Source organism: Capra hircus, chromosome 17 (genome assembly GCF_001704415.2).
Source record: "Capra hircus breed San Clemente chromosome 17, ASM170441v1, whole genome shotgun sequence".
NCBI classification, from domain to species: Eukaryota; Metazoa; Chordata; class Mammalia; order Artiodactyla; family Bovidae; genus Capra; species Capra hircus.
In genome coordinates, this window is record NC_030824.1 from 685288 (window position 1) to 696948 (window position 11661).

General features: G+C 42.3%; 1 protein-coding gene across 1 annotated transcript in view; it reads left to right on the forward strand.

Moving 5' to 3' along the window:
* Nucleotides 1-11661, forward strand: part of LOC102175148 (low affinity sodium-glucose cotransporter) — a 30127-nt gene extending 18466 nt beyond the window's left edge. Inside the window, 7 exon segments of the mRNA XM_005691667.2 lie at nucleotides 1970-2105; nucleotides 3998-4105; nucleotides 6097-6247; nucleotides 8899-9067; nucleotides 10412-10627; nucleotides 10989-11091; nucleotides 11447-11661. Of these exon segments, the coding sequence (XP_005691724.2) occupies nucleotides 1970-2105; nucleotides 3998-4105; nucleotides 6097-6247; nucleotides 8899-9067; nucleotides 10412-10627; nucleotides 10989-11091; nucleotides 11447-11661 (1098 nt within the window).

Here is an 11661-nt window from a genome sequence, read left to right on the forward strand (position 1 = left end):
ATCTTTTGGGTATGACTCTGCTGGGGAAACAATTGAAGGCAGAAGTACAAGAGGGTGATAGAGTATGAGATGGTTGGATGGCATCACCGATTCGATGGACATGAACTTGGGCAAACTCCAGGAGTTAGTGAGGGACAGGGAGGCCTGGTGTGCTGCAGGCCATGGAGTCACAAAGAGTCAGACGTGACTGAGTGACTGAGCAACTGGTTTTTCTCTCTGGAAACTTGCCTTTCCTTTGGCTTCAATATTTTGAAATTTCACCACAAGGTACTATTGTGTGTGGATTTATTTTTATCCGTTACGACAGGCCGCTGTGAACGTCTTTGATCAGGTAACTGATGTCTTGAATAATTTGGGGAGATTCTTTCTTTGCTGCCTTCCATTTTGTTTTCTTGTGTCTGGAACTCGGCTTTTGGATGCTGGTCTTCCTCAGCTGGTTCTCTAGTGTTTTTACTTCTTCTCTCCATCATCCGTCCCTTGGTCTTTTGCTCTACTTCATAGGAGACTTTCTTAATTTTATCCTCCAGTTTTTCTGCCTTTGTATTTAAAGCTTCTAAGATCTTATTTTTTTGTTTTCTGCGTGCTCCTTTTTATAGCAAATGAGTTTGTTTTTATTTTGGTGGGGTTTTTTTTTTTTTTTGAGGTTTTCTTCTTTCTAAATAGTCTCTGTCAACTTAAACTTACAATTTCACTATTTTAACTCACTTTAAATCAACGGCCATACATGATGTTAGTGTCAGTTCTCTTTTTCTCTGTATATTTTGCCTCTGACTAACTGACTTACTTCCTATAAGTGACCTCACATCCTTCTTACATGTAGGGGCTGAACCTGCTTGTCTGCTGACAGGGGTTCTCTCCTCACCTGTAATTTGTGTTGCCCCTCCAACCATCAGCTTCTAGGCCTTTGTCCAAAAATATCTCTTGCTCCTTCAGCACTAAATAACACCGCCACTGTCCCTAACAGATCTGTCTCCCCAAAGACAGTTAATCAGAAAAAGACATCTTTGTTTTACAACATTCCTTGAGAAGAAAGAGTGACATCAAAATGTTATCATGGTTAGAAGTTCTGCTTTGCTAGGAAATTTATTAGCCAAGAAATTGTATTACTTAAGTAGGAATTATGAAATTATATACATTCATTTTCCCAGGACCATCATGTTTGATTCATAACTCAATGTGGTCTGAAGAAATCTAGAGATGAATATCTCAGAATTCTATTCTGATGGCTGCCTGACTCTGGTGTTTCTGTGTCCATGAGCTTGCTTTCGCTTCGGGATAATTGCCTAACAATAGTAGAGAGAAACTAAAGAGTATGTGACTTATTTAGCCGCACACTTAGTAAAATATCAAAGACTTGCCAGGTGACACAGCGGTAAACCGTCTGCCTGCCATTGCAGCAGATAGTTTCCATCCCTAGGTCAGGAAGACCCCCTGGAGTAGGAAATGGCAAACGGCTCCAGCAGTCTTGCCTGGAAAATTCCACCTGGTGGGCTACAGTCCAGGAGGTCACGAAGAGTCAGACATGGCTGAGGGGCTGAACACATGTGCACACACACATATCAAAGGCACAACTGGTGGCAAAAATCAATAGTGACAGCTTCGTACCTGGAAGAGCACATGGCCTTTGTGGCAATGCAGCCTGGGAGCTGTAAACGTGTTCTAATAGTAGTGATAGGCAGCAGCAGCAGGTATTGATAGCAGCAGGTAACAAGAGTCTTACAAACATACCAAATATTCAGAATGCCCTACAAGAGATATCCCTACTTAGAGATGAAAAAACTGAGACTCACAGAAGTCAAATACTCATGTAAGAGGAGCAAGGACTCCAGTTCCAACTTTACTCTGAAGCCCATTATTTTCCACTACCAGGACTCTCTTTTTCACTGTAACATTAATTCTGAAGAGAGGCGCTCCCCTTCACTGAAGTCACCCTCCGGTTTTCTCAAACTACATCACGTTTCCCTGGCAGGTCATCGTGCAGCGCTGCCTGTCAGGCAGGAACATGTCCCACGTGAAGGCCGCCTGCATCATGTGTGGGTACTTGAAGCTGCTGCCCATGTTCCTCATGGTGATGCCAGGGATGATCAGCCGCATCCTGTTCACAGGTGAGTCTTGAACCCATAGATCCTTTTTTTTTTTTTTTTACATGTGAATTCTGAGTCGTGGTTTCAAGATAGATAAAAACTTTGATAAACTAGAAAACCCATTACGTACAACAGTAAAAGCAGAATCCCAAGTGGAGAGAACAGCCTGTGCAGAGGCTTAGAAGCAGGAAATGTTGGCACACTTGACATTCTGTTCTCGTATTTCTTTTGCACTGTACGCCTGTCTCCTCGGAGACATTTGAGCTTGCGAGCCTGTTTTCATGAGTGGCTTGGATTTAAGCTAGTCTAGAGGATAATGCAGGGGGATGAGATAAACTGGAAAAATGTGAGCTGAGTGAGCTGTGATGGTTGAGGCTAAGACATCTTTGACGAGAAAGTCTTCAAGATTCACTGTCACTTCTTGGTTCTTCCAAGATGGTTGGAGACTGGACTGCTGCTGCTGCTGCTGCTGCTGCTGCTGCTGCTAAGTCACTTCAGTCGTGTCCGACTCTGTGTGACCCCAGAGACGGCAGCACACCAGGGAGACTGGACTGGGCTTTGGAATTGGGTTGTATGGGTACTTTAACTTCTGAGCCAGCTGCAAGTAGCTACTAATGTTGAAAATCTTCCTTAAAATATCAACTCTTCCTTTATTACGAAGAGTACAGGAAATATACTCAGCTAAGCAAGGCCTCTGGTTCTAGTGGGGCAATCCAACAGATAACACTGAATCCACAACATATTTTCTCAACTGGGCATCAATTTATTTAGCTAAAATCTTGTTACAAAGAAAATCACCTTTTTTCCCCAAAAATGATCCATTTTACTGTAAATAGCTCCTTGTAGGTATTCCTGTGCTTCAGTTCCCACTCTCCCTTATTTTTTTGTCTTACATTTTTTAAATGATGTTTATTTCAAGTATTTCCTTGGGGATGTGGTGTCACATTAAAATGATTCCCCTACACAGCAAGTCAGAATGTTTCTTTGTTCTTCTTGCTGCAACATTGCAGTGTTGTTGAAAATATCCAACAAGTAAAGAACGGTCAGAGAAATTACTATATCCCTCTTCATAGAAAATTGTGCACAAGGGACTGAAGACTATCTCAAAAGTCAGGAAAATGCTGAAGCTATTATGTTAAATGTAAAAAGCAGATTACAAACTATTACCTCAACAATTACCACAGCAATGCTATATATATATATATATATATATATATATATATATATATATATATTTGGTGGAAAAGGATTAGAGAAGACTATTGAAGAAAACAAAAGAAGTTAAAGTGCTAAGGTATTAGCATTCTGGGTGGGGTTTTTTTTAATCAAGTTTTGCTGTCTGTCATCATTGTTTAAGGGAAAAAAATAGATACCGTGCAAACGCCACAGTGAAGTAAGATATCATCCCATGTGGGGCAGGCACTCCAACAACCAGCACAGGTGATGCTTCTTCTTAGACATAGGTGGTAAAACACCGGGCTAAGTGGCCAGACAAGGCTAACTTCCTGGGTGTTGTGGTGGGGGTGGGGTGCCGGGGGTGGGAGTAGGGGTGCGGTTGGTTTTGTCTCGAGTTCTGTGCTCCTCAGAGGAGTTGCACCCTTGCAGCTTTGTTGGAGGATGGAGCAGCTCCCTCTGTTTGCTGTATTGCTCTCACCCAGCCACGTCCCAGAGAAGAGCCCTGCCCCTAGGTCAGTGCATAGGGAGCTATAGGCATGAGACACTTTGGAGGTCGTATTCTGGGCAAAAAGGGAGCAGGTTCAGAGTGTGGAGTTCAAAGTTGAATCTCTAATTTCCATGCATGGAAGTTCCTCTCACCCATGATGTTACAAGTTGTCTCTATGTCCAATGGTTGTAGATCTTACCTGTTTGGCCCCACTCGCTGAACCCACTTTTCTGAATCTGCCCCCACTCAGAGAAGGTGGCCTGTGTTGTACCTTCGGAATGTGTGAAGCACTGTGGAGTTAAAGTCGGCTGCTCCAACTACGCTTACCCAATGCTGGTGATGGAACTGATGCCCAACGGTAAGAAAACATCCATGCTCAGATGACTGGATGGAGAAAATGTGAAGCTCGGTAGAGACGGATGGATGGATGAACTAGAGAGAGAGAGAGAGGTGTTGATAAGTGAAGAGTATTCAGCTGTAGGGCTTCCCCAACAGATCAGTGGTAAAGAATCTGCCTGCAATGCGGAAGACATGAGTTTGCCCTGGGTCGGGAAGATCCCATGAAGGAGGAAATGGCAACCCACTCCAGTTCTTCCCTGGAGAATCCCGTAGACAGAGGAGCCTGGCAGACTACAGTCCATAGGGTCAAAAAGAGTCAGACACCTCTGAGCAATTAAGCATGCATACATGCATTCAGCCTTAAAAGAAAGAAGGAAATCCTGCCACTTACACCAACATAGAGGAAGCTGGAGGACATTATGCTGAGTGAAGCAAGTCAAGCACCTGAAGACAAATACTGCATGACATCACTCCTATGTGGAATCTAAAGAAATCAAACTCCAACAAGCAGAGAGTAGAGGGTGAGCGTCAGCAGCTAGGGTGCAGAGGGCCAGTCATCGGACGATGTTGATCAAAGGGTATAAACTTTCTGTTATAAGATGAATAAGTTCTGGAGACCTAATGTATATATATTAACTATATATGTATGCATATATATGTATATATATTAACTATAGTTAATAATAATATATTACTAATACTTACTTAAAACTAAGAGAATAGATCTCAAGTATAATCATCACAAAACCAGATATGGTAACCATGTGAGTGATGGGTATGTTAATTAGCCTGACTGTAGTAACCATTTCACATCACGTTGTACACCTTAATACTACAATTGATATCTATCAATCATAGCTTGATAAGTCTTTGTGCTGGGACTGCCTCAGAGGCCAGGTCTGCAGATGGGCCATGAGAAAGGGTTATGGCATAATCCTTAATCATTCTTACTTCCATTAATTCTGTTGTTTTCATTGAACCTCTCTTGAACACCTTCCATAGGCTACCAGCCCTGTTCGTGGCCTGGGGAATACAGAAATGAGCCAGATATAATTTCTTATTAGAAGAATCCTTGCTCCTCTGAATTCAAAACTATCAAGGCAATCAGGGGCATTTAAAAGATTGATTTATCAATAAAAGAGTTTCATAGCAATAAACTTATAAGTTCAGAGGACTAGAGGTTAAATATTCATTCTGCTTTATTTACAGCAGTGGTACCCAAATAATATACCTCAATCTATTTAATTTGCAACTGTTTATTGAGTGCCTACTATGTGCCAGACATTGCCTTGTGCTCAGAAAATATCAGTGAAGTAAGCACAAAATCCCCTATTAAAATTCACATTCCAGTTTGGTGAGATAAAAAACAAACCACACATTATGTGAAATAAGGAAGCTATTAGGACACTGGACGGTGAGCAGGGAAAGGGGCTTAGCCGTGGCCAGGTGGTCCTGTGCCTTAGGCTCATCGAAGGTTGGCTGCCACTTTTGTGACCTTTCTCCTCCCGGATCCACATGAGCATTGTCAAGAGGAAGGGAGCACGACCCACAGGTGACCCCATCCACCCTCTTTCACACTTTGGGAAGCCTACATGGCATCACTAATAAGCAGAGGGAACTGAAGGGTGAAGTTGCCACAATTTTTCAAAACCCTGTTTTGCCCACCAAAGATGTCTTCAAGAGAACCTCCCACTAGGCTTTTCCCTCTCCAGTTCCCTAACCTTCAGGAAGCCAAGAATTCCTCCCCAAAGAAAGGTGGCAGAACCTGGTTTCCTCTCTTTCAAATGGCCTCTAAGTTTATATTCACAACCAAAATTCTATGCTGGACTATTCTCAAGTCACCAGGAAATGTGCAGGAAGTGCCATATGATGCTCCGTGTCGACAGGCACACCAGTCAGTGGACGTTCCAGGTGACACTCCATCTTTGAACAACTCTCTGGTTTGGCAAGGCCCTCGTAGACCATGGTGTTCAGTTCCTAACCAGTGACTGCACCCTCTCCCGGCCCCAGGACTGCGAGGCCTGATGCTGTCAGTCATGCTGGCCTCTCTCATGAGCTCCCTGACCTCCATCTTCAACAGTGCCAGCGCCCTCTTCACCATTGATCTGTACACCAAGATCCGGAAGAGAGCATCAGAGAAAGAGCTCCTCATAGCTGGACGGTGAGACACTCCTGGTTTCTGTCTAAAATTTCTCTGCAAAAAAGCAGACATAGGGACTTCCCTGGTGGTTTAGTGGCTAAGACTTTGCACTCCCAATGCAGGGGGCCTGGGTTCGATCCCTGGTTGGGGAACTAAGACTGGGTACAACCAAATAAATAAGTATTTTTAAAAAGAAAGAAAAAAAGGCAGATAAATGAACTAGAACCTCCACAACTTTGGGTTCAGGAAACTAACCAAAGCATTCTAGAGTAGGAGGAAGACCTTCACGCTCAGTCGCTAAGCTGTGTCCAACTCCTTTGAGACCCCATGGACTGTAGCCCTCCAGGCTCCTCCATCCGTGGGATTTCCCTGACAAGAATACTGGAGTGGGCTGCCACTTCCTACTCCAGATGATCTTTCTGACCCAGGGATCTAACCCTTGTCTGCTGTGTCTCCTGCATTGGCAGACAGATTTGGAAGAGACATGAGAGGACATTTAATTCAACTTCATCTTTCTGGCTGCAAAATTGGGGGCCTATTTTAAGTGAAATAGTTGCTTTGTCCAGACTTTCAAACGCCTCTGTTTCTTATTTCTTCCTCTCCTCACACCATCTCCCAACCACATCATCCTGATACGCCTTCCATGTGTATCTTTACTTCCTGGGGGTGTAAACTTCCCACTTACTCAGACAGACTAAATGCATTGTCTCTAGAAGCTTCCATGTGTATCTAAACCATCCACACACTACTACACAGAAGTTCATCAGCTACATTCATTAACAAATGAGGTGTTAAGAGAAACTGACCACCTATCTAAACAATTATGCATTACTGAATACAGTTACAATTGCTTTAGTAAATTAAGCACCTGAGGGGAAAATTCCAAGGCCTCACTTGGTTCAGATCTCGACTCTGAACAAAGGACAGAAAGAAAAATAAGACACCTGTGCTTTTGTGGTGGGGACAGTGTTGGACTAGAATTCAGCAGGTCCTAAGAGGCGGTGGTCACACTAAGAGGTATGTAGTCTTAGGCATCATTCTACAGTAAGTCTCAATGATCAACTCATGAGCTTTTCTTTTTATCTCTCTTATTAAATGTCTACTACATCTCAGAATACAAATATGAAAAAAGGATATATATATAACAAGCAGTTTCCTGCCTTGTGGGATTTATGCCCTTGTGAGAAAGATAAACAATAAATGTATTTTATACCTGGCTTCCCAGGTGGCTCAGTGGTAAAGAATCCACCTGCCAATGAAGGAGACACAAGGGACATGATTTCGACCCCTGGGTCAGGAAGATCCCCTGGAGGAGGAAGGGGAAACCACTCCAGTATTCCTGCCTGGGAAGCCTCATGGACAGAGGAGCCTGATGGGCTACAGTTCTTGAGGATGCAAAGAGTCAGACATGACTGAGTATGCGCGTGTGTGTGTGTGTGCACACACTCACACACATTCTATACCTGATAACAAAAAAATGTTAGGTAGAAAAGCAAAACAGGATTAAAGATGGTGGCTACTGAAGACAGTTGCTCAGGGAGTCTTCCCTTGAGGGTGTCACGTTTGAGCACAACCCTGAAGGAGATAGAGGAGTGAGTCCCATGGCTCAGTGTGGACAGAACAGCAAGTGCTGCATGCTTTCAAGAGTCACGTGTCACGCGTGTGAGGACCACAGGGGTGAGGCTGGCACATGAGGGGCAGCTGGGAGGGAGACAGGAAACACAGTCAGAGAGGGAAAGGGAGGTAAGGGCACACAGGGCCATTCAAGCCGTAACAAGACTTTGGATTTCATTCCACGTATGTTAGAAATCAGTCGAAGATAAGAGCAAGAGAGGTGTATGATTTGCTTTCCAATGAAGATAACAACTGGGATAGTGGGTGTTATCTGTTGAATTTATACTGTGTTCTAGGCACCATGCTCAGACTTGCCATGGTTTATCACATTTAGTTATTGCAAAGTTGCAGAGGTTTTGTAAAGATTAAATGAGACACTTGTGCCTCAATCTCCTGCCCCTCTCGTCTCTCAATCTTCAGGTCTCTATTCCAGGGGAGCACAGAGTAGTGATAACCTTTTACAGAAAGTCCAGTAAACTGCTTGTTTGTTTACTTATACAACAAGCATAACTGGAGTTTAGAAGAGTGAATCAGTCGTGATCCCTGGACCCCAGGAGCCTCCAGTAGGTTTTTACTGTTTCTCAATATTTTAACCGACTTTTTCTAACTGTCAAAGTACTCAAGTAGTAAAACGCACAAATTAGCATTTCTGGCCACTTCGGTCAGCATATCTGTTTTAATTCCCACCTATACAAACTGACTTAGTTTCTCTCAAGCTAGGATAAAAGGCCACCATGGGAGTCTGCTTTCTTTATCATGCAAATAATTGCTTCTTAATAGAAATAGTGTGTTGTAGTTTCAATTGATATATCGCATAAACCACCTTGCAGATTAGTCAATTGCTGACATTTGAGTATTTAATCTCATTGTTGAAGACATTATGACTCATTATAGATAAGCAATTGCTTTATTAGAATTTTACTAACAGATAATCACTAGGTACAGTGTGGCTCCATGTGAGGTCAAGGAGCTGAATGGCCTCAGAATGAATTCAAAACATAATGCAAGTATCAATAAGGCTTTTGTTTAATATTGAAATCATCCTATTTTCTTCCCAGGTTATTTATCATTCTCTTAATTGCCATCAGCATTGTGTGGGTCCCTTTAGTATAGGTTGCTCAAAATGGACAACTGTTCCATTACATAGAATCTATTTCTAGCTACCTTGGGCCTCCAATTGCAGCTGTCTTCCTGCTTGCCATCTTCTGTAAAAGAGTCAACGAACAGGTAAGTGAAGATCGGAACACTTCTCCCCTGCTGGAGTGAGAAAAAGGTATTTCATTCACTGGTAGAAACATGCATTCTTCCCACCCTATTTATACAATTCAAGGCCCCTCTCGATTTCAACTGTGGTCAGCTACAATTCCTAATTCTAACTAGAATATATAGAAACATAGTGCACACTCGAGTACGGTCTTTATATTTCTTACAAAATAGTATCTACATCCTCGTCACAGAGCTGAGGAACACAAGGTCTGGAGTAAGACCACCAGGGTCCAATCCTGGCTCTACCACTGAATATCACTGTGAACTTAATCAGACCATTTGACTCTGTAAAATTAAGACAATCACAGTGCCTACCTTAAAAGATTGATGTAAGAAATTTTAAAAGATGTTTAAAACATGAAGTACTTAGAAAAAAATCTACTACATTCATAAAGATTTTAAAAATGTTTATATTATGATGTATATAATTGATTATTATGGGCCTTGAACATTTAATTGCTTCTTTGTTCCCAGGTATTAGCCTTAGTATAATAATTTTCAGATGAGGAACAGATGCAGAGAGATTAATATGTATGTTCTTTCCATATGTTACTTAACATTAGTAAGTGGGATCTTGAGATACAGACTAAGGTCTTCCTCCATCCAAAGCTCACAGTCTTAATCCCTACGTAATACTGTTTTTCCTAAACATCACATCTTGACTGGGCTTCCCTGGTGGCTCAGTGGAAAAGAATCCACCTGCAATGCAGGAGATGTGGGTTCGATCTCTGGGTTGGAAAGATCCCCTGGAGAAGAAAATGGCAATCCACTCCACTATTCTTGAGAATACTGGGATTCTTGAGGAATCCCATGGGCGGAGGAGCCTGGCGAGCTATAGTCCGTGGGGTTGCAAAAGGGTCAGACACAACTTGGCAACTAAACAACAACAACAAATTCTTGGCCCGGGGAACAGGGATGCTTGTTTCTACTCCCACCAACTTCACAGATAAAATAAATGATTTTAATTGTCACAAGTTTAATAAAGTTGTCAAACTATCTATAATATCAATTCTTTAAACTGTGTAACGTAAGGCATAGTTATGTTTCTTCGCCAAAATGTCACAAGTTTTAACATATATATATATTTATAAAGTCAAACACAAAGATCTTTCAGAGCCACAGAGAGCAACAGCCCCTGGGAATACAGGCATTTTCATTTTTCCCCTGCTTTGACGACCGTGTGGTCGAGGGTAGCCATTTGCTGGTCCTTAGTGGAGGAAACAGGCAGGATGGTAATTATGACTTTCTTGAATGAGTGTGCTGTCTTTTCTAAACACGCAACTTTTACCCTTGTTTCTTTCTCAGGGAGCCTTCTGGGGTCTAATTGTTGGCTTTGTGATTGGCCTCATCCGTATGATCGCGGAGTTTGTCTACGGAACGGGGAGTTGTTTGGCCGCCAGCAACTGCCCCCGAGTCATCTGTGGAGTACACTATCTGTACTTTGCCCTCATTCTCTTTTTTGTTTCCATACTGATCATCCTGGGAATTTCCCTGTTAACAAAACCCATTCCTGATGTGCATGTGAGTAATAGATATGCTCATTTTCAAAGGATTCTTTGCCTTTAAAAGCTTCAACTCGTGTGTGAGTCCCATACAATGGGACCTGGAAATAGGAGTTGTAAACATATTACTGATGATTTTTTAATAACTACCAGAAAACAGAAATATTATTAAAACCATAAAGAACTTTATTTTTAAAAATGCAGAGATAATTTTAAATGATAGATGTTTTTGTGGGTAAGAGCGGTGGAAGATCTCTTCTTTGTTGTCTGTACTTTCCTGAGCTGTTTGATTTTTTTGCACTGTACAAGAAACAAAAGTATCATCTCATTATTGTAAACACTTGCTATCACTAATATGTTTGTCTCTGGTCTCTGGTTAGCTGTATCGCCTGTGCTGGGCTCTTCGGAACAGTACAGAGGAACGAACTGATTTAGATATAGAAGAGGAAAGGCATGAAGAAGCCGATGATGGCGTTGACGGTGGTAATACCTGGTTTACATTTGGTTTCCACATAGAAACTCTATGTAACTGTCTTTGTTTTCCTCTTTTTTTTTTTAATGCCATGAAATACAGCTTTGGAAAAACCTCTTAGGTTTATGGCAAACTTAGACTTTAAAACCTTACCTTCCCAACAGCCAAGACAATTTGCTACATGTGAAGTCCATCCCTACATCCACTTGTCCGTCAGTCTGTCTGTCCATCCATCCACCATCTATCCATGTGTGCCAGGGATTCCTGTAACATTTAGCAGCTATAATCATCCTTTACAGTCACCTGTACTACATCGACAGGATTTGTATTTCCCGTGTTCTGTAATCATTTATTTCTTCATTTCAGATAATCCTGAGGAAACTCGTGGCTGTCTCAGGAAGGCTTACCACTTGTTCTGTGGTTTGCAGAGGAAGGGCCCCAAACTGAGCAAAGCGGAGGAAGCAGCCCAGAAGAAGAAGCTGGCAGACACGTCTGAGAACCCCTTATGGAGGACAGTAGTGAACATCAACGCCATCATCCTCCTGGCAGTGGCAGTCTTTGTCCATGGCTATTTTGCCTGA